At 41.3% G+C, this 23,944-nt stretch overlaps 1 protein-coding gene across 1 annotated transcript in view; it reads right to left on the bottom strand.

Annotated features, from left to right (window-relative positions):
• The window catches only part of PLXDC1 (plexin domain containing 1), a 64,319-nt gene extending 47,747 nt beyond the window's left edge, over nt 1-16,572 (bottom strand). The window contains exon 1 of the mRNA XM_042475960.1: nt 15,631-16,572. Coding sequence (XP_042331894.1) covers nt 15,631-15,739 — 109 coding nt within the window. The 5' untranslated portion in view covers nt 15,740-16,572. The remainder of the gene's footprint in view (nt 1-15,630) is intronic.
• Between the last annotated feature and the right edge of the window lie 7,372 nt (nt 16,573-23,944).

The following is a 23,944-nucleotide window of genomic DNA, read 5'->3' as shown; positions in this document are numbered from 1 at the left end:
GGGAAGAATGGTTAAAAACTAGGGGAAGAATAATTCCTTCAATTTCTGAAGTTCTGTGGGGAGAAAATAATCCCTAAATAGCCAAAACTATACCACCAATTCATCACAACAGAGGCATCAGCAGGTTTAAGGTGAAGGAACCAAAGCCATAGAGTTGGAGGAGATCTCAAGGACCATCCAGTCCAACCTCCTGCCATGCAGGAACACACCATCAAAGCATCCCTGACAGATGGCCATCCAGCCTCTCTTTAAAAACCTCCAAAGAAGGAGACCCCACCACTTTCCAAGGCAGCATGTTCCACTGTTGAACAGCTCATATCATCAAGTGGAATCTCTTTTTCCTGTAGTTTGCATCCATTGCTCCATGTCCTAGTCTCTGGAGCAGCAGAAAACAAGCTTGCTCCATCCTCAATATGACATCCGATACCTTCAAATATTTAAACATGGCTATCATATCACTTCTTACCCTTCTATTCTCCAGGCTAAAAGCATACCCAATTCCCTAAGCTGCTCATCATAGGGCATGATTTCCAGGCCTTTTTTTGGCAGAAATATATAAAATACTTAGTGAAAAAAGACCACAATGTGCCCAGTGAAACCTGAGCATGTTTAGTCAATGCAGAATGCTGGCTTAATATGTTTTTTTTTAAGGGGAGAGGCATGGAAAACTCACTGGGTGATATTGAGCAAATCTTTCTCTCTTCTTATATACACAAATGAGAATCCTTCAAGAGACATTGTTATTTACAGACCTGCTAATGTCTTAAAAACTCAGGGTAGTGGCTTTCTTAATTTAATCGGTCCACCCATAATGTGTTCATCTTTTCCGATTCCCTTCAGCTTTATTGAGTATTAACGTTTTTTCCAATGAGTTAACTTCTTGATATGCCCAAAGTACAATAATCATTCAGGCTTCTTATGAGAGTTCAGGCTTAATGTGCTCTCAGACCCATTTATTTGTCTTTTTGGTGTTCCATAGTACCCATAACAGTCTGCTCCATCACCATATTTCAAAGAAGCTGATGCTTTTCTTATCAACTTTCTTCACTGCTAGCTGCAATTTCCCACCTGTAAAATGGGGATAATGGTAGCCTACTTAGTAGGCTACTAAAAGGACAAACCAATGCTTAGAAAAGTTACTTTTTTGGATTGTAGTTCCTAGAATTCTCCTGCTAACATGTTCTTTGCTCACGGTGGCTAGGAGTTTATGGACCTTACAGTCCAAAAAGTAACTTTTTCCAAGCTCATGGAGCAAACCAAATCAAAGCTGTAAAGTGGTTTGCACATTAAATGTGTTATAAATAATGACAATACGTTGTGAAGCAACTTGTTTACTAAATATGCTATATAGATGATTCACCTTGTTTATTCAATCGGCTATATAGATGATTCATGACAAAATAATAATTTCCAAGTTGAGAGTTTTTCTTGGCACAGAATTTTGAAATATCTGTAGTGACATCAGATATATACAACCATTAATGAATCTGGGCCTGAAATAGATTTCGGCGCCAGGACTCTTTCCTAGAACTTACAAAACAAATAGAAAGGCAACAATTCCTTCTAAGCGAGTACAAAGAGTCTGTCCTATTTCTATCTCTGAACACCACACACATCTGTGAAGAGCAGCTGGTCAGAAGGCCACATGTAAAGGCAAGTTTGAGTCCTGATGCCTCTCCTTTTAGAAACAAAAACGTTTTATGTAACAGGACCAAGAAAAACCCCAAACAACTACATGTATTCGATCCATTAATAGATGCTGAAAGTTACAAACTGAACCACAGTACAGATAGTTCAGTCTTTCCTAGGCTGACCATAGTTCCTTGAGACAAAAGTGGGACATTGGGATGGCAAAAATGGGACGAAGTTACATAATATTCCTTATTCATGAAAAAGTAAGATGATAACAAAAGTTTTATTACATGAGCATACTGAGCTAACAGTTATTCTTCAGTGACAAAATTCATACAAAAATTTATGTAGACATAGAGGAGGAGTGTGTTTCATTGTACCATTAATATTTCTCTGATGAAATAATCTTGCACAGTAAATTTCGGTCTTTCAACACCTTACCATAAAACATCTCACACTCCATGACACTTTTTGTTTTGTTTTTTTTGTTTTTTTTGCCGGGGGTGGATGTATGACACACAGTTTTAAACAAGGATCTTCAAACCATTTTTGTAACATAACAAGGCGTTTTTCTTGACAACAGGACAAGATTCACATTTATAAAATGACAGGACAGTCTGGAAATATGAAGGGAAAAAAAGGTACTGTCCTATTTAAAATGTTACATATGGTCAGCCTAGTTGTTCCTCCTCCTCTCCCTCAACCTTCTGGTAAAGGCAAGATCTGAAGGAAGAAAAGATGGGCAGAGGAAAGTGAAAAATGGGTGGCGCTGGCAGATCACCTTGGCAAGAAGTATGGGGGAAAAAGAAAAGAAATAGAAAGTGAGTCTTCTGCAGCTCAGTCTACTTCCAAAGAGCTGCTTGTTGACAAGAGACTTCAAAGTTAGCTCTCCTTTATTTTTAACCAGGGCTTGAACTAGGCAGCCCTTCAAATAGAGCAAAGGCCCACAGGCTGCATGTTGTCCCCAGTGCTGTTTTGTGACTTCCATGGGTTAAAAAAAAAAGGTTGTTTTTTTTTTAATTTTAATGCCTCAGAATACCTCCAAATCCACTCATGTGGGTGTCACTTCCATCATACCTGAAGCTCCTCTGGGGGCCCCTAGAGTCAAAAACTGTTTTTGCAAAAACATTTTTAAAAGTTGCCCTGTAATGCCCCAAAATGTCAACTAGCACTGCAGGCATGAAGTGCATTTCCACCACATTTTGCAGCCGCTGCCAGGAGAGGCCTTTTTTGAAACCCAGAAGATGATAAAATTGTCCTTCTACTCCTCAGAGGTATTTGAGGGCATAGAATCATAGAGTTGGAAAAGATTTCAAGAGCCTTCCAGTCCAACCCCCTGCCATGCAAAACATTTATTTTATTTTGTTTTATTTACAGAAGCAGGTCCCATAGAGGCTCAGGCAGCCCCTAGACTTCCACAGCAGTCCACCTCAGAAGGTACCATCCAACAGCAGACACTTGCCCACCCTAGTAGTAGAAGGCAACCTTCCTAGACATCTGATTCTCCAGTCTTGTTAGCTCATTATAAACCACAGACAGGGAACATGGAGCTCTCCAGATATTCTTGGATGGCGACTCCCATTGTCCCTCCCACTGGCTATGATGGGGAGAACTAATGGGATTTACAGTTCAACAATACCTCCACATGTTCTCCACTCTGCTCTAAACCCTGCCCATAAATTGAGATTGTGAGTGAGGCTGAAATACATGAATTACACTGTAGTGGTTCCCAAACATCTGGGTATTTTGGACTTCAGCTCCCAGACACCCCAGCCATCTTGGCCAACATTCAGGAAATATGGGAGCTAAGATCCATAAAAAGCTGGAAGACCAAAGTTTGGAGGCCACTGAATTACAGTGAGAAACTAACCACTGAGTCAGAATACAATGCAATGTTAAATTGGAACCCAAAACTTCCAGGGGCCTTTTCACGCTATACAATTATAATACTATGATTTTACTTTAACCGCCATGGCACAACCAAGGGGAACCTCAGGTTGGCAGTATAGGGAGGGATGTTTAGAATTCTCTGCCTCACCAAATTACAAATTCCATGATTTCATAGGATAAAACATGGTAAATAAAGTAGACCCAAAGTGCTATAATTGTGTAGTGTGGATGGGCCTTAGGTTAAAATCTCCTTTCAGACATCATCATCATCATCATCATCATCATCATCATCATCATCATCATCATCTACCCCATCCTTCTCCCAAGGGCAGTTTACAACATTTAAAAGCAGTACAGTTAAAAACATAAAAAATAGTACATTAAAACAGAATTAAATTACCACAATAATTAAAACAAATTACATGTTAAAATAACTAATAGTTTAAAAAGAGAAAAATGTTTAAAACACATTAAAACAATATAACACCCCATCCCCGTCTTTAATAGTTTTCTGTTGTGTCTGAAGAGGAAGGTCTTTGTCTGTTGGCGGAAGGCTATCAACGAAGGGACCATTCTGGTCTCCCTGGGAAGGGAGTTCCACAGTCTAGTAGCATGTATACATTAAGTGACTTTGGCCTTAACCTTAAGCTACCTCTAGTTGTCATGAGGCCCAAAGGAGTGAGAGGGAGGCTAGGACTGCATCACACTGCAGAAATTTTCCAGTCTGACACACTTTCACTGCCATGACGCAGTGCTGTGGAATTCTGGAAACTGTAGTTTTGTGAGACATTTCGCCTTCTCTATCAAAGACCTCTGGTGCCACAACTACAAATTCCCAGAATTCCATAGCATTGATCCATGGCAGTTAAAGTAGTGCCAAACTGGATTATTTCTGCCATGTGATGGCAGCCTAGGTGGTCAGCCAATGTGAACTCCTTGAAGAAAGTAACTTCTTGAAGAAATCACAAATAAATACTGTCATGGCTTATTTGCAAACTTCATGCACACTACTCCTGTTTGGTTTTTTTTAAAATTTCTTAATCCTGCCTTTCTGTGCAAGGAGCTCAAAATGGCACCTCTGGTTGTCTTCTCCTCCTCCAGTTTAATCTCACAACAACTCCATGAAGTAGCTCAGGGTGAAGGAGAATGACAGAGTCACTTAGAGGTTTTGTATCTCAGTGGGGACTATAATCTTCTTCCCATGCTCACCCCAACACTTGAGCCATTATAGCACATTGAGTTTTTGTACCAGAAGGACTCTTGTGATACTCTAATTTGAATTCAGAAGTTGCCTATCCCAATATACAACTGAAGCTTCCCACCAGCCATGAACCAATGTCACACAATACAACCACAGCATGTTATTCCTGGCTTCCTTCTGGTACCACTCCTTCCGTTCTAAGGATTGCCATGGTATATATTCATCCTAGCCCTGCTTCCCCCACAAAGATTGAATTTAGCCTGTGGCTTGCAGAAATGGCCTGGGAATCCAGATGTTTTCCATTGAGGTAGCATATCAAACACCGGTATGGTGGTGGAAATGGAAATGAGCCTTGGGCACTTGCTTTGCTTTCTGAAGGAAAGAAAAAACAGACCATCACAATGGGAGGAGAATCCAGTTTTGCAGATCACATTCTCAATGCCTTTGCTACTGGTTTTAAAAAGCAGGGATGATGCAGTAAGTGAATTTTATTGCACCAAGAAATAGAAGTGACAACATTTCCTGCATAAAGTACTGGTGTTTCATTCAGGTATAGGTTCCCAAAACAACATACAGTTGAATATATTTCCATGTACTGATGATGTTCTATTGTCCCATTTGATGTTAGGGTCATGATTTTGGAAGTAAAGAGGCAGGTTTAAAAGGTTTAAAGGTTTAAATAGAGATTACCACAACTGAGTAACAAACTGGTTACTCAAAAACACTCCATTCCCTTACAATGAGAGATAGCAACTGGCTGAAGAACTATCCAGTAGGGTTTATGGGTGCTTCTAAGAAAGCTATACACCTGGAGTCATCAGATTGCTTTCTCATACCCATCAAATGTCTCATTTTGGTAGGGACCATCCTGGTTAGTCTACCTTCATCCCACATTTTCAGCTACTTTTTAAAATATCCCAATTTCTTTCTCCTCCTCCCACTTCCCAATAGGCCCAGGTAAAAGCAAACTGCTGCAGTCTCTCCTAGCTTTGGAACACAACATCTTCCTGTCTGCCTCTTTCACTGTCCAGTTCAATAGCATCTTGCAAAAGAAATGTGTGATATAACTTGATTAGACCCAACATCTACAGTTACCAGAGTAAAAAGCAGAGATGACTCCTGTACCTTTGTTGTGTTGAAGCAAGAATTTCAGCAAGTGTTGCTTGTTACCTGGTTGCATGACAAGCCAAGCAACACCTGTTGAAATTCTGATCTACAGAACCATTAAAGGTACAGGATCTATCTCCAGCTTTCAATCTGGCAACCCCAACTCAGACACTTGTTCCAATTCATTGGCTGTCACTTGCAGAGGCTGAGGACAACCTGAACAAGTTGATGTCATCGATAGACCACATATGTACTTCTTTGACCAGTATTTACCAAACAGATGTGGGTCAGAGGTAGTCATCACCTCCGAAAACATCTAGCTAGGCCCTCAGTTGCCCTCTCTCCCTCCCTCACATATGGATGATCCAAACAGAGACAGCTATTTGGCAACATCGGTCTCTATGGTTTGGCTGCTTTCCCTGCCATTTCCTGGCGTGAAAATATTGAGCTCAGACACTTTATGAAACAGGCAAATGCGTATTGAGAGAGCCGCAAGACTCTTTCCTGCTGGCCATGCACTGCTGACTTTTCCTGTTTATACAGTTTTCCAGCTGAGATTGGGTTGGCGACAAAGAACTTGGGTGACTTTGAGATGTTTTACCACAGCTGTTGGGTACAACAAGTTATATCTCCCCTAGGGAATCTCTGTGTTATATAGATAGATAGATAATCAGTCTCACTGACAGATAGGGATCTGGGAACACACTAATCTAAGAGTCTCTAATTGATAGGAAAAGGTGAAAATGAGATTCTTCAAAACCTCTCCCTCAAAGCAGAGGAAACTCAACAGGAAATCAAAATGGTCAGCTTCTCTCTCAAAACAGGTTCTTGCACTATTGCTCAAAGTAGTTAGTCTGCTATCCCATAAATCTCTAAAACTGGCCCGTGCATAGTCCAGGACAACTTGAATATAAGAAAGGGTTGATGTGGAATATGATGCTTTCATGGATAGCCAAATGGAATTTAGCTACCTGGAATGGCGGGCAAGATGGTGACCTTTCTGTTCTACAAAGAGAAACAGCTCCCCTGGCAGATGAAGCTTTCTTCAACATCCACAACAGAACAGGGTTCTCTGCTTCACCTGGGGCAGAAACCTAGCTCAATGTGGGCCACATGGAACCCAGGGCTCTTCCCCACCACTGGCTAGCCTCCAGCATCTGCCATCCGAGGCATATGTCTCACTTTACTCAATAACAAGGCATATTCTGATCTCTCTTTGATCAGACTTTACTGATTATACCTGTAAAATAATTAGGAAGCTTGCACCTTAGCTAGGAAGCTGAAGTTTGGTACAAATATAGCCCACCATATCCTGAGTACTAGAACAGTCAAGGGAAGGTGAACCTCCTCTGAACAAATTTTGCTAAGAAAACCCCATGAAAGGTTTGTTTTAGGATTGACTCAAGTTGGAAACGACCTGAAGGCACACAAGAACAACAACAACAGAACTGTCACATGTTCATTTCTCCTTCAGAGGGACTCAATAACCTTTAGGGTATCAGATTAAAAATTGGAGAGGGCTCTTCTACCTTTAATGGTTGTGTAGAAGAGAGAATGTCAGCAGATGTTGCTTCTCACACAACCAGGTAACAAGCAACACCTGTAGAAATGCCCTCTTCTACACAACCATTAAAAGTAGAAGAGCCCTCTCCAGTTTTCACTCTAGCAACCCTAATACACCCCACCTGGTCAATATATTCCCAGAAAGCTGACATCTATTGATTTATTAATATATCTATATTTTAATGAGCTCATACATGGCACTCCGTTTTATCTTCAAAACAAGTTTGTGACGCAGTCAGAGTTTTCTGGCTTAGTGGCAAGTTGGACCTGGCTCTCCCAAGTCCTCGACCTACACATTAACACCTACCGGCTCTTTTTAAAATATATATATACTTCAACACATACTGCTTGCTAGTAAAATTTGAAAGGGGGACAGTTAAATTATAACTCTCCCTCAACGCAGGAAGCATGAGGTATAACATAACATAGTTCTGTATTTACATATTGCTCACACATCTGCATTTTATATGCGTGTAGTCAAGACAGCCTGTGCATTAGAAAAGGCTTAAAATTGGACATTTTAACATCTAACATGAAAAAGGGGGAGAGGGCACTGACTACACAGTAAACAAAACCTCCCAAGGAGTGGAATTTTGGGCTGTAGAAGGTCTGTTGCTCTTTCACACTCTTGAATTAGTCTTGTGGGAGATTTTCAAAAGCCGCTAATAGGAAACTGTATCTAGCCTTGTAGCATTGCTAACTTCATTTTCCTAGCACTTATACAGGCCTGACTTTATTGCTAAAATATTTTAAAGTTCTCGAACTATAGAACTGATGAAGCAAATGGTCACCCCACAAAATGTAGGGGCATTCACGCAGCTCACAAGAAGGAATAGACTGGCTGGGAGAAAAACCTCACATTGATAAAATTGGGAGCTACCCTAAATGTGAGTTTACAATTAAACCTGGTGGGCATTCATACTTATGTTTTTGTCCAGCAGAGATCCGGATTTCCATGGTGACACAATACAGGATCGATGTTCCCACTATGTTTAACGTGACTGAAGCTCTCAGAGGCATTTAAATCATCTCCAGCATTCATACATGCACCACTTCACTTTAACACAGAGGCGCCTCCATGTCTGGGAATGATCCCAACGATCTGGATCGATTCGGTAGTGTGCTCACACTGCTAAAGATCTGGATCGCTCAGACCTTTAAAATAGATGCGCTTAAGGACCCAGTGTCAAATATACCAGGTTAAGTGAGTTTTTTCCATGCCTCCCCCACAAATGGCGCCGGGTGCATTCGGAGCCAGTGGGAATGTCACCGAAATTATCCAGTTTCACATCAGGTTATTATAGTGTGAATGGGGCCAAAGAAGTTATTAATTCCAGTTTGGTACAGGCTGAAGCAACTGGAGGTCTGCATTTTCTAGAGCTGCCAAAACCTATAGTGCTTGCTCTATCAAAGTGGTTGCAGCTGTCACAAAAGTGTGCTATTTTTAAAATTATTTTAGTCCATGCATTTTTACGGTCAGAGGTAGGAACTCATGGTTATTCCTCATTCAGCCCTCATGGATCTCCTTCTCCCCACTATATCTTCAAATAATCTTGCAAGGGAGTAGGTCAGGCTATGAGACAGTAATTGGCCCAGGGCCACTGGATGAGTGTCATGGCTCAATCAAGACTAGAACCTAGGTCTCCCAGACCAATACCTTAATCTGTACACCACATATTATTGGATACTTAACTTGGAGCAGGTGTGTACCATTTGCAGCAAAATGCTTCAGGTAGCAAAATGCTTTGGGCTATCTCTGCTCATGAAAGGCAGCCAACCTCAAGCTTAAGGCTATATCTGGCCTTCCCAATCCCTTGACTTTTTAGTTTTCTTATTTTTTTTAAAAAAAATTGCTAGGCATTTTACTCAGGGACACATAAGGAAATGCCTACCGATACCTAATTTTTCAGTAATTAGTGGTTTAATTAAAATCTATTGAGCTCTTTCAATTTATGTTCTGCTTTAGATTGATCCAACCCTGTTAAAAACTTCTCAGCATTACAGTACTGAGTCTCCCACTGAGTATCAGTACCAGGGGGACATTAAAGATATCCTGGGTAGAGCAGTGGCGACCATACAGCAAAGTACAATAACATCCAAAATCCACAAAACAGTGAAACCTTTACAGGACTAACTAACAATGTATTTTGTGCATCTTGGTTGGTCCCATAAAGGTATTTCTGTGTTGTGGATTTGAGTTCCAGGTTGCGGCTGTCCTGGGCATTTGGTTGACTCTTCAAAGAATAAAATATAGGACTAGAAAGGTCTTCAATTTGATCTGGGTAAAGCTGGATTAAGATGATTGGAACCCACAGCAGCTCCTGAAATAGGTCCCCCTAGTGCACATTAATGAGCGATTTTATGAGTGATGACATGGAAATCAAACAGTACATTAACAAAAACATACAAATCTTCATGTATGAACCTGTTTTTAACCCTGGAGTTTTGATGAAACTGCCATTATTACTCTGTTACTCAAGTACAGTTGACCCTCCACATTTGCTTCTTTGACTTTTGTGGATTTGATTATTTACGGATTTGAGTGGATTTGATTATTTGCGGATTTCATTAATATGTTCTTTCTAGGAATCTCTAGGTCCTCCACCATGACTCTATGGCCAAATTTCACAAGAGGATGTGCCAGAGAACCTAGAGATTCCTAGAAAGAACATTTGGCATTTATAGGTCTTCCAGTACAATTTTATGGTCAAGCTCCAGCAGATGTTGGAGGACCTAGAAATTCCTCGAGTGGTGTTCTCTCAGGTAAAAAAAATAGTGTTTTTTTATTTGCGGTTTTTCCACTTTCACGAGGATCCTACATCTGAGCCCCAGCGAATATGGAGGACCCACTGTAATACTTATTATCTTGATAATAGCAGAAACCCTGGGAAGTTCAGCAAGTGACTGGGAAGAAGAGGACTCAAGCTACAAGACTTTTCACACTGAGGGGCTGTGCAGACCACCCTTGAAGAGGTGGCCTGCAACCACCTCCATCTTCACCAGATCAGGGCCATGGCAACCATATGCCGCTGCCCTGATCTGGCCTTTCCGTGGCGGAAAAAGGAGCTGCAAAAAGTGGCTCCTTTTTGCACTCTGGAAAGGGTGCCATAGCTGCTGGCACCACAGCTTTACGGTGCTTCTTTGGCACTGTGTCATCTAGGTACAGGACCAGAGGAGCGCCATGATGCCACGCACCGTGGTGCAGTGTGCAGTGTCAACCCGGCCTGGAGGTGGAGTCAGGGTATGCGTCCCCCAGGCTGTCCAAAGATGCTGGTCTACACAGCCCCTGAGTCTCTCTAGCCATTAAGGATGTTGGAGCAATTGATACAGTAATTGGCCCTGCTATGGATGGGTATAAATTTGGGAAGGGTTTACACATAAACTGCAGAGGAGAACTCTGGATGTTGAGGTTGAATCTGACCTTCCCCAGATCACCATGACCCCTTTCTCATGAATCCAACCTTGGTGGTTTCCGAGCTTTCGTATAGGATCTGTATAGGTTTGTCTTGGTTTCACTTCCAATTGTAAAAAGTTGACATGCCTCTCCTAAACCATAGTTACTGGCAGTAAGAATTTGCAGCTACCATGTACAGATATTTTAGGTCCTACCCAGCTTTCACTAGTCCCAACCATCACTGAAACATGCCACCCCCCAAAAAACATAATTGAAACTGAACGTGTTCTTGTAGCTGAAAATGCCCCTCTCCCCAAAAAACCCTATTCTGTCCTTGTTACCTGCACTCCTGTTACCTCCAGACCATTGCATACTTCTAATCCTTTTCATCCACTTTCACAAGACAATCTTTCCTTTTTCTTGATTGCTTTTTAATAATGATTTTAGGATAATGAAAATTCCCACATGTTAATTTTAACTGATATTAGCATTGCACTTTATTGAGCAGAATGCTGTTAGTAATAATATTTCCAGCATGTGCCTAGCAATTGCAAGTATTTAAAGAACTCTGCATATATTATGGGCTTGTAATCCTTATAAAAACCCTGCAAAGTACGTCTTTATTATTATCCCTCACCTTGCAGGTGGGTGGGTTGAAGCTGCGATTAGTGAGTTCATGACAAAGCGAGATGAGGGTGGTCATGTTTTACAGGGGATAATCCTCTATATGTCACAGTCCAAATCTATTTTAAAAATAGAAATATCATAAATAGGGACAGAGAGGGAAACTTAAGGTTGTCCATCAACAATTAACACCTGAAGTACCAGGTCACTTGGTCATAGTTTTCCTTGTGATGGGAGATACACTGGATTCCTATTTAAATTGTAACAATGCTTTCTATATGTATACTGTATATATACAAATCTGTATCCTCTTTCATCCCCTTTTTCATTATGTATTCCCCCCCCCTTTTTTTGTGAGTGTGCATGTAGTCAATTCATCCTAGATGAAATTCGAACCATGGGCTTGCTGATTCATAGCCCAGTCTCTTAGCAACTATATTAAACCAGCTGATTATATGTATACTTGCCTACTGCCTGATTTTGTTATTAACCTTTTCCTGGTCTTTTTGTAATGAACAATTTTTAAAAAATCAACTCACTTCTAGCTCATGCCAAAAGGACACCGCATGGCCTCTGCTCTGCAGCCAAGTGTTACGGAGTGATTGTATTTGTTCCAGTTTCTTGGAAGGAGACTCACACCTCCATGATTTACACAAAATATGCTCAAAACTACAGGATCCCTTAAATGAACTGAAGAAAAAGATTGACACTAGAATCAGGACCAGACAGACAAAGGCAGAGAGACATTCGGTATAATAGGACAACCACAAGAAAATGGGAGAAAATACATACAACCCACTGTTATTTGGAACACTCAGCTAAAACTATTATAATATATAACCAGTATCTGTTGGTTTGCCTACCCCAGCTTTAATTTCACAGCAGTTTTGCAAAGAAGTGCATACCCTCCAACTTCAATCTTGATTAATCCTCCATCATTCTATTTTTTCAGCTGGTTTTAAAATACAGTAGGTCCTTGATATCCATTGGAGTTGGTTCCAGAACCACCATGGATTTTAAAATCTGTGGATACTCAAGTCCCATTAAATACAATGGTGTAATAAAATGGTGTCCCTTATATAAAATGACAAAATCAACTTTTTCTTTTTGGAATTTAAATATATTTTTTAATATTTTCAAGCTGTGTTTGAATCTGTGGATAAGGAATCCATGGATATAGAAGTCTGATTCTGCACAGGATAGCAGCACTTTGCGTGTGAAAACCATTTGCACAGTTGTGAATTAATAATGGGTTGTGACCATTTTAAACTTCCAATTTTTCCCCGTGATAAACCCCTATGTTTCTCTCCACTTCCCACTTAGTTAGGTCAGTTGCCTCATTTTGTCTAATGCCAACCCAGGCTCTTCTCGCTAAGGGAACCAAGGTTAAGAAAGATAAACAAAGGATGCATCCACACTGCAGAAATACTCTGGTTTGACATCACTTTAACTGCCCTGGCTCAGTGCTGTGGAATTCTGGGAACTGTCATTTGTTGTAAGCAGGAAGGCACCCTTTGCTTGCTGTTTTCCTGACAGTGACTGCATCCGTACTGCAGCAATAATCCAGGGTGACACCACTTTAACTGGTTCATGGTTCAATGCTATGGAATTCTATGAACTGTACTTTTGTGAGAGATTTAGCTTTCTCTGCCAGAAAACTCTGGTGCCACAACCACCTACAGTTTCCAGAATTCAATAGTATGGAGCCAGGGCAGTTAAAGCAGTTTCAAACTGGAGTATTTCTGAGGTGCAGATGCAGCCAAATGAAATGGGAGATGGGACAGATGACCTTTTGCTGGGGGCTGAATTTAAGAAAGCAATAACAATCCTGCTGGATAACAGCAAGAGTTCTTCTTATCTAGTATCTTGTTTCCAACAATGACCATCCTGAGCCTTCTGAGAATCCCATCAGCAGAATGTAAAGTTTCCAAAATGAGGTTTCAAAATTTCTGGTCCCCAGTTGATTAAGTTTTTAATGTCTTCCCATTTTATAGCAAATGCTGCACAGGCTGCAGCTATAAGAACTAGAATCCATTTTTATGTGACTGTTCCTTGTTTATAAAAATAAAAAGTAACAAAAATTAACAGCTTTATATGTGGCAAGCAATATTATTTCTAATACCTAATAACAACATTATTTCTAATACCTTTGACCAATATTTGTGTACTTGAAGAAGCAATATATCCTGAAATATATCCAGAAATAAAGGAATGTCATCTTTTCTTTTTCTTTGCAGCCTTTCCATATAATGGAGAATACGGAAAGATTGATTCTGTTTAAGCATGACAGGTGTATAGAATATTTGTCTAGGACAGCACAAAGAATAGAAGGGAGATTCAAACCATGGTCTCCAGAGTTGTAATCTGATGCTCAAACCATTACACTACACTAGGTCCATCAAGACACATAAATATACATATTATTAACTTCTGCTGGGTAATTTAAGTGATTTAAATCAATTTGAAATTTGGTGTCCTCTTTAAAACAAAAACCACTGTGTTTTTAAGAGCTGAAAACCTGCTCCTGGGAAAGTCCATTTGTGATATCACAAGGCACCAGCCAAATGGTACAGAGTATGGCTAGCTTCTACCCCAAATCCGTAAAGTCAAGGTTCTCCCAATCTTAAAGAAAAGGTTTTAGCTGTGAATATATTGTAGTGAGTGAGCAAATCTATGACTCAGGTATACAGTTGGCCCTCCACATTTGTGGCTTTGACTTGTGCGGATTTGATTATTTGTGGTTTTGATTAATATGTTCTCTAGGAATCTCTAAGCCTTCTAGCGCAATTCTGCTGGAAGTTGACCATAGAGTTGTGCTGGAGAACGTAGAGGTTCCTAGAGAAAGCACTTCTCTAGGCATTTGTAAGTCCTCCAGCATGATTCTGTGGTCAGCTTCTGGTAGATGTTGACCACAGAATTGTACTGGAGGACCTGGAGATTCATAGAGATGTCTTCTCTCAGGTAAAAAGAATAGTGTTTTTTTATTTGCGTTTTTTTCACATCCACGGGGGTCCTTTACCCCTAACCCTAGCGAATGTGAAGGGCCCACTGTATATTGTATTGATGCACCCTTCGCAGCTGTATACATGTTCACTGACATATAAATATACAAAGATGACTCACACAATAAAGTTAGCAGAGTGGATTTCTAGAACAGGTTCGATCACAGCCCACTGGTCATGTGAATGCTTTCCACATGTTCATAGTGTAAGCCATCATAACCTAAATTTCTTTAACAGAGTTGGTTGAACCCTGGGTATATCAATCTGAACCCACACAGTGTCATTCACAAAACTAGTTCAGAATAGCCACAAGAACATGGATCCTTGTGTGGTGTGTGCAGCACCACAAGGACCCAGCTTGAGAGCTCTGTGTGGAAGCAGGCAGTTACACTTGTTTACATCTGACAGTTTACAGTGACAATCCACTGCCATGGAAAGACACAAGGACAGGTAATCCCTTCTTTCCCAGATGCTTGCAAACTCTCACCATTACAGGCGCCAACATCTGAATACAGTTGCATGCGTCTGCATAGGGATGAACATGTTAATGTACAAATCTTGATTGTTGTCGTGTGCCTTCAAGTCATTTCCGACTTATGGCGATCCTACAGCGAACCTAACATGGGGTTCTCTTGGCATGTTTCTTAAGAGGGGTTTGCCATTGCCATCCTCTGAGGCTGAGAAAGTGTGACTTGCCCAAGGTCATCCAGTAGGTTTCACGGCTGAGCAGAGATTCAAACCCTAGTCTACCAGAGTCATAGTCTAACATTCAAACTGCTACACCATGCTGGCTCTCACAAATCCTGATGCTGTTCACATTTCTGGCATGCATGCACCTACCTGTTCCTTTTGTGGCATGTGCCCAATTAATTTGGGCATGGATGCACACAACCAGAATGATGTGTTTTTCCATTCTCACCTAACACCTTGCATCTGTAGTCAATTTTAAGGTATCTGTCAGCACCTACACCTCCTTCCCACCTTTGCATATCTCATTCCTCTTTACATATCAGAGGCACATCTGTCCATGCACCTTCACACCTTTACCTCCCGTCATCATCCCTCCCTTGCATGCCCACACTTTCTTCAATGTACCCTGCTCCCAGCTGTTCAGCATGCACCAATTCTACCCGACATCCACCCATGCTTTCACCCACTTCTGTGCACATAATGCACATGCCCATTGCTGGGAGAGATGGTGGTGGTGTGAACTGTACCTGGCTTTGGTCTTTCTTGGTCAGATCCCACAGCCGTCTCCTGCAGGAGCCAGAAGACGAGGACGAAGGCTCCCCAGAACATCTTCAGCAATTCCAGGTGCATCCCCATCTTTCGAAAGCACCACCTTTTCCTTGGCACTAACTTTCTGCTCTGTAGTTTCTCTCCAGGGCTCCTGGTCTCCCTCCTTAGCACTTGTCACCTCCAGGCTGGTGATGGCCAAGGATGAGTGCATTCAGCAAGATGCCTAGTCTGTGGTGGAATTTGACTAGCAGAAAACCCAGCATTTGGGGGCTGCTGCTGCACCAAGCAACTATCAAAGCTCAGCTGAGAAGGGCTTGGATGGGGGGGCTGGAAGAAAGGAGAAGCAAGCAGGGGAGGGAAGAATGGAAGGAGAGAGAGAGAAAGAGGGGGGACTGCTTGCCCTCTAGTGGCCATTTGGGATGTACAAGAAAAGCAATCTTGGTCATTTAAGGGAATTGAATGAAGGCATAAGCTTCAAGGCATGTGTCTCCATTGGGCTGAAACCAATTTGAGTTTAAATCCACCTGTAAAGTCAAAACAGTGGGTGTCACTAGGTTTGGTGTCACCCGGTGCAGTAATTCATGGTGTCACCATCACCGTACTGGCCTCTTCCAATACCAAATCATGCATAATCCTTAGTGATGTGTTTTGTTTTTTACTAATGTTACTCAAAAATCATAATTCGCATATACCACTGAAGGTAATGCTGACAGTTGCGACATGAACAACCAGCACAATTAAAATTGTACTTTTAAATTACAGTTTCATACATACAGCCCAAATGTATTTGCCTATATATAGTTTAATGGGCTTAAAGTGAAAATTTGGCGTTTTTTAAGGAAAAAATAATTTTAAAAATTAACTTTTTTTAAATTTTAAATTTTAATTTAAAACAAAACAAGACAAAAACCAGGGCCTCTCCTTTCTCCTCCCACTGAGCCGCACCCCACTCACCCCATCCCTTCAGCGTTTTAATGGGACACAGGTAAATGCCACAGCTTGTTTCTGCTCAAAGGCAGATGTTTCAGGAGCACTGGTGTCACCTCTGGTATAAAAGCTACATGGGTTGGATGGTGAAGTTAATTTTATTTTGTTCTAAAACTGTTGCTGTCATAAAAAAAAGTATTAACTGCTGCTTCTCGGCAGTCTGTAACCTGCCATCAACAGCATATCTCCAAAGAGACCCAAAGAAGCTTTATTTTGGCAGTCTGTAACAGGCCACAGTTTCTTACATTTCCAAATTACGCATTGAACAGCAATGCTAGAAATTGGGAGGTTGATGGAAAATTTCGTTGGGAGACAGAATTCTTATGGTGGGGCAATGTCCTCATTTTGGCACATCTTTAGCAACTAGTCACACAGTGCAAAAGAGTCTCATAGCAATGTTTGTTTAGTTCAAAGGCACAAATTTCTCAGCGGTCTTGTTTTTTATCATGGTTATGGCAATGATGATGATGATGCTTTGATTGTGATTTCCTGCATGGCAGGGGGTTGGACTGGATGGCCCCTGTGGTCTCTTCCAACTCTATGATTCTATGATTCTATGATGATAATGATGATAATGATGATATTTACATTATGCACTTATATCTCATATCTTTTCCCTAACTTGGACTCAAAGCTGCTTACAAAAAATAAACCAGATACTGATGTTGGTGAAAAACATGTAAATATACAAAAAAGTAATAGTTAAAATGTGGAACTTTCCACCACATGGCAAGACAATGATGAAAAGGTGGTAATTTTACTGGCATTTGGCCTTGCTAGATGTCAGAAAAGTTTCTTTTTTGGATTGAACTTTATAATGTTAAAATTAATGATTGCTAACTCTGCATGTGGCCTTAATTTTGTGTGTGGAAATGTTACGCTGGCTGGACCAAGCACCTTGGAAAAGGCTGGGCCTGGAGTAGCTAAATGGTGAAATGGCTGCAATCAACACTTGAACTTTAAAAATGGTAAAGGGAATTCTCTGGAGGAGGGGTAGTTAGCTATAAAGCGTCAGGGGTGGCTCAAGTCCTATTGATGACTGAGAAGATATTGGAGACACAGCTCAAGAAGTTCGAAAGATGGATATTATTTTACTAATAAAAAAAGTCCAATATGTTTCTTCCAACTTTCCTGATTTTGCAAGGACAGTCCTAATTAATGTGCTGTCATCCCACTATTTTTGCTTTTAAAACGTTCCAATTTCTCTCTCCTCCTCCCACTTTTCCTCTTTGTCCTCAACTTATTTCAGTTGCTGGAAACTGAGTTCAGAGTGCAAAGTAAATTTGGACGCCATTAACTCAACAGGGCCAGGGAGGAGTGGAGTGGGATATCTTGCCCTTCTTCCCAGTAGGCTCAGGCAAAAGCAAATTACTGTAGCCTCTTCTAGTTAGTGTTCTTCTTCATTAATAACTTTTGCCATCTTGACCACACTTGGATGTTGCTTGGCCATATGTAGCCTGGTTTTCATCAGTGAAATGTTGGAGGGTATGATATTTTGACTGGTGTATACCTCCCAAGGTCTTCCTCAGAGGCTGTTTAGAAATTCAGTAATTTCTGGATGAGGAGCTCAAACAATTTATATTGAACAATTGAAAATATAGGCCATCTTTTGAACATCCTGAAATGTGTTTCTAATTTCATCTATAGATTCCCTTGCATGCTCCTCAGTTTCTCTTCCTTTTTCCTTGTCTCCTTTCCCTTTTATTTCCTGTCTTGTCTCATTTTTACTGATCTGTGAGCAAGGAACTGGCAAAACCTCCACAAAGTATTCTTTACCTAACTAATCCCAATGAACTTAATGCCACCATAAATTAAAAGGTGATTTGAAGGCACATACACATCCGTCGTGTAGCATCTAAGACCTGAAGCAAATGCCTCACTCTGCCTAATAGCAGGAACAGCCCTGCAAAAAAGTCAATGTTGTATTGCAGAAACTGGAGTTGTAAAACCTTCATTTTAGCTGTATGGCTAGACATACTTCCTTATCCTCAAGGTCCTGCTAACACTTTTTCATTTCCTTAAAGTCCAGAAACTTCTGTATTTCAGCTATGCTGACAATGCATAATAATTTACATTTAAACAGCATATTTATCCAGAGCCTGACTTCATTTTCCTATTTGTGTGTATATAGTCCCCCACCCCACTCATGTTTCTAGGGTCTTGCAGAGTTTTTGGTCAGAGACAGGAAACTGGTGGCCTTTCAGATATTGGGCTCTGTTGTGATACATAGCTATGGCACTATGAATGAGAGATCTTCAAAATATCCTGTTATTAGAAGCCCTCCTTAAGTCTTACAAACTTAGAACTGTGGCTTCCAATAATGAGGTTCTATAATGGCCATCATCTCTAGTCAGTATAGCCAGTGGTGAGAGATGATGGAAATTGAAGTTTTACATCTTCTGGAGTGCCTCACACTCCCCATTCCTTGGTAGGGAGAAATGCAACAGATAATGCTTTCCCATCACCATATCTTCATACACAGAAAGCCTGTGTTGGGTTTCTATCCATCAGGCAGATTTTAAACAGACAGGAACCCTGCGAAGGAAGACAAAAAGACGAAGGGCTAAACATAGAACGCATTGGTCTCCATGTGCATTTGCCCTAAATTTATCATTCCATTAAAGGATGGCTTCAGGCTTGTGGCCTGGGGCGAACCCTATAAAATTGCTGGCAGACATGATAAAAGCTTAGGTATTCCATATATATCTTGGAAATGGTACCTTTCAAACAACAACTCCCATAATCCCTCAACAGCATGGCTAGTGGCTAAGCATAGGCCATGCTGGAAGGGGGATTCTGGGAGTTGTAGTCCAAAAGTGGTACTTGTCCCAGAACTAAATTGGCAATCTTGGTCTGTGTCTTGTCAGGGGATCTGTTGAGGATTTACAGGGTGATGACTCCTCATTCTGCTGGGTTTCTCGGAGAAATATGGAGACACTTTGCTAACTTTCTTGGCCTTTAGCCATGATGCTGCTGAACTAACCCACTGTAGACTACAAGCTCTTTTCTCTCCAGTAAGTTAATCACAAATCTAACCAGCATGCCACACTGATTCTCTTATACTGATAACCATGGGCCTACCATCCTTGGGTTGCATATGATTCCACAGAACCACTGAGTTGCAAAGAGCCTCAAGGGCCATCAACACCCTGCGATGCAGGAATATACAGTAAAAGTAGTCCTGAGAGATGGCCATCCAACCTCTGTTTCAAAAACCTCAAGGCAGGGGCCAGCATAGCATAGTGGTTTGAGTGTTGGACTATGACTCTGGAGGCCAGAGTTTGATCAACCATGAAACCCACTGGGTAGCAAGTCACACTCTCTCAACCTCAGGGAAAAGGCAATGGCAAACATCCTCTGCACAAATCTTGCCAAGAAAAACCCAGGATAGGATTACCTTAGGGTTGCCGTAAGTCTATTCTAATGTCATACATACAGCTCTTACAGTAAATACGTTTGTCCTAATGTATAGGTGAAATCTCTTGTAATTTTATTCCATTGGCTCATGCTCTAGTCCAGTGATGGTGAACCTTTTCGAGGCCGAGTGCCCAAACTGCAACCCAAAACCCACTTATTTATTGCAAAGTGCCATGTCCCTCTGGCTTTCTAGTAACAAACTCTGGCAAACTGTGTGCTGGGACGATGGCACATGTGCCCACAGAGAAAGCTCTGAGTGCCACCTCTGGCACGCGTGCCATAGGTTCGCCATCACTGCTCTAGTCTTTGGAGCAGGAAGACAAAAAGATGGCTATCATGTCACCTCTCTAGTCTAATCTGCACTACAGAAATAATGCAGTCTGATGCCACTTTAACTGACATGGCTATGGAATTCTGGAATCTGTAGTTTGCTGTAGCACCAGGGCTCTCTGACAGAGAAAGCTAAATAGCTCAGAAAATAGCTCATAAAACTACAAATCCCATAATTTAATAGCATTAAAATCCCTCCCCCCCTCACCATTCCCTTCTCCTTTTGTGTCATGTCTTTTTAAATTGTAAGCCTGAGGGCAGGGAAGCATCTATTATCCCCTCTGTTGTAAACCGCTCAGATTCCCAGTGATTGGGCGGTATATAAATAAATCCTATTATTATTATTATTATTATTATTGAACCATGGAAGTTAAAACAGTGTCAAACTGCATTATTTCTGCAGGGCAGACTAGACCTCAGTCTTATCCAAGCTACAATTATCCAGCTCTCTCAGTCATTCCTCATAAGGCTTAGTTTCCAGAATGTTGGTCATCTTGGTTGGCCTCCACTGGAGATGTTCCAGATTGTCAATATCCCTCTTGAACTGTGGACATTATACTCCTGTTGATTCAGCCATTGCATCACACTGCTGACTCAGGTTTAGTTTGTGGACTACTGAAACCCCAGATCCCTTCCACATTTGCTGTTTTCAAGCCAGATGTCTAAATGCACAACTTTTCATTTATCCCTGGTGAATTTCATGTTGTAAGTTTGGGCTCAGTAATCCATTCTGTCCAGACCATTTTGAATTCTGATCCTATCCTCTGTTGTATTAGCTACACTTCCTAATTTGATGTAATTTCTTGCGAGGGTTATGATGGTGGTGGGGAAATACGCTGTGCAGTCCTGCAATGCTATAAATTCAATTTCTGTATCCTATTACTCCCCCCCACCAACACACACACACACACATACCTTGCCATTGATTTTTCCTGAGGGTCAATGGCGCTTCATAATAGTAGGCTGAAAAACCCATTCTGCTGTAAACAACTTTGGCCTCTGGAGTACTGAAAAAATACATGGCTTGCTACCTTCCGATTACCTTGGTCAATTCAAAAGCAGCTTGATGGCTCCAATATTGTGCCCTTCGGTTTGATACCATAATAACCTTTTATTCTATTCTTTTGTTTTTCTGAAAACGACTAAAAGGTGCTGCAAAGGCTGTCTGGTAGCTACAAGTGAAGGGAATGGGACTTGGGAGAAGTGGGCAGAGTGATGTCCTGCTTTCATCCTACAATATCTGCATCCTTAAGCAGGTGGTACATTTCACCTAATACTAGTGCTGGTCTTTGAAAATTCCTGGGCCCTCTCCCAAATTGAGGTGCATAGTATACATTATTTCGGCACATGAAGCAGAGAACCCCACATGCACCTCTCCCAGTCCCTGACAAATTAAAGTACAACCACCACCAATTCTACAGCTTTCTGCCCTTTTATAAGACAGCTGCCTCACTGTGCCTAATGGTTGGGATGGCTCTGCTTCTATAGCAGTAGATTGAAATGCATCACATCCAATTGCTGGGGGGGGGATAACATTTTTAAATGTCTCCTTGCATAATTAACCATACAAGTGGAAGACCTGGAAAGCACAGAGCAAGCAAAACTAAAGTGGTTGTCCTTGAAGCTCCAGTAATTGTATCTGTTGTTGTGTGCTTCCAAATTGTTGCCGGTTTATGGTGACCTATCATGGGGTTTTCTTTTCGAGACTTGTTCAGAGGAGGTTTGCATTGCCTTCCCCTGAGGCTGAGAGTATGTGACTTGCCCAAGGTCACTCAGTGGGTTTTATGGCCAATGGGGAATTGAACTCTGGTCTCCAAAGTCACAGTCCAATGCTTAACCATAACACCATACTGTTTATATAAAGGAGCATTCCCTGGTCTCAAGCATTCCATGGCCAAGAAGGGGAATGGACTTTGCCTTTACTGAGATATCTCCAAAACAACTCATTGACAACAGAAACATCTGATATAAAAGATACCCTGTGACTCCGCCATCATTACCTTTCTCCTCCTCTATGATTTTAAACATCCTTTGTCTGATGAAGCAGCCAGTAGATTTTAAAAAGCTTGCATTATCTATTTTGTGCATTTCAGTTGGCCAATAAAGTAATTGTTCTGTTGTGGATTTTATTTTTTGCTGAATGGCCAGCACAGCTACCTCTGAATGTTTTCTGGGATTGGCAGTTTCTTCAAGAAGTGTTTATATGGGCCCGAAGAGACAGGCCAAAATAAAGCTGCTTCAGGTCACTTTGGAGTTATGCTGTTTAAATGATGCATGCGTCCTAAGAGGCCGTACGCTGTGCCAAAGCCATGCTCCAGTCCTTAGGACTGGAGTGCAGCTTTGATGCAGCTTATGGCCTCTTCAGATGCGTGTGTCATTTAAACAGCTTAACTCCAAAGTGACCTGAAGCAGCTTTATTTTGGCCTATCTGTTTGGGCTCTATATTTCTCATCAAAAAAGGTCTAGTGCCTCACCCAACTACAAACCCTAGGATCCCTTAGGATTTTGCCATGGCAGTTAAAGATGAATCATAGGTGCTGTAATGACATTGTGTGAAAAGCCCCATGGACTTTCTGAAGTGACTTTTTTTCAGCACAGCAGTAAGCTGCAAAAGAAATAAGGTAGTGTTAATATTTGCTTTTCCAGACATTTGTTAGTGACAGCTCAAAATAACCTGCCCAATATTTAGCTGCAAGGTTGCTCACATAGATTTATGAGTTGTCCAGTTTTGTATAAGTGGTCTCATTTTCTAAGAAGTTATGTTTTTCCAGAGCTGTTCCCTGGGCATCATTCAAGATTGAGAGGAGGATGTATTTTAAGTGTGAAAAGCAGGGGGTGTCAGAAGTTCTTTTGCACAAGAAGAAGCTAATTGGTGAAATTGGCATTTGATATCAGGACATTAGGTGTCATAAAAAGACCATATTGATACAGAGTTTGTTATTAAGACTGATGCTCTTTGAATGGAGTTTACCAGCCATGGCACCATGTTATCTGACAAAGCAAAGATGCCAAGTTTAATACTCCATAAGCCTTGCAGATGAGAATGCTTGGAATCTTTATAAATGATTTGCTCAGAGGCAGAGCCAGGAACCAAAATTAATTCCAGGCATGTTAGAAGTGAGAAAACTGTGTCCTGTGGGAGGAATCCAGACACTTTTCCTACTGCTCTTACCTTTGATCATTTTAAGATCATCCCTTTTCTGGTTCCCAGCCTGCTCACATCAAGTTTGAAAACTTCCTCCATTTCATATGGATAGCCATCGACCCTGGCCAACATCTTCCTTCCTGCCTTTGTCCCTCAATGACCATTGCTAAAGCTGAGTGCTGAAAAGCTGCAATGGCGGCAAACAGAGCACACTTTTTCAGGAGCAAAAAGGAGTGGCATTTTGCCACTTCTTTTTGCACTGGAAAAAAGCCAGATAAGGGCCGTGGCGTGTGGTTGCCATGGCCCCAATCCGGCACTCAAAGGGGCGATGTCATGCCGCTCCTTTGGAAGAGTCTGTTTCAACCCTAAGTCTACAAAAGCTTATACTGCAGCTGCTTCTGCACAGTCTCAAA

Source organism: Sceloporus undulatus, chromosome 6 (assembly GCF_019175285.1).
Source record: "Sceloporus undulatus isolate JIND9_A2432 ecotype Alabama chromosome 6, SceUnd_v1.1, whole genome shotgun sequence".
Taxonomy (NCBI): Eukaryota; Metazoa; Chordata; class Lepidosauria; order Squamata; family Phrynosomatidae; genus Sceloporus; species Sceloporus undulatus.
The sequence above is the reverse complement of the archived record's forward strand: the minus strand, read 5'-3'. Positions and strand labels throughout refer to the sequence as shown.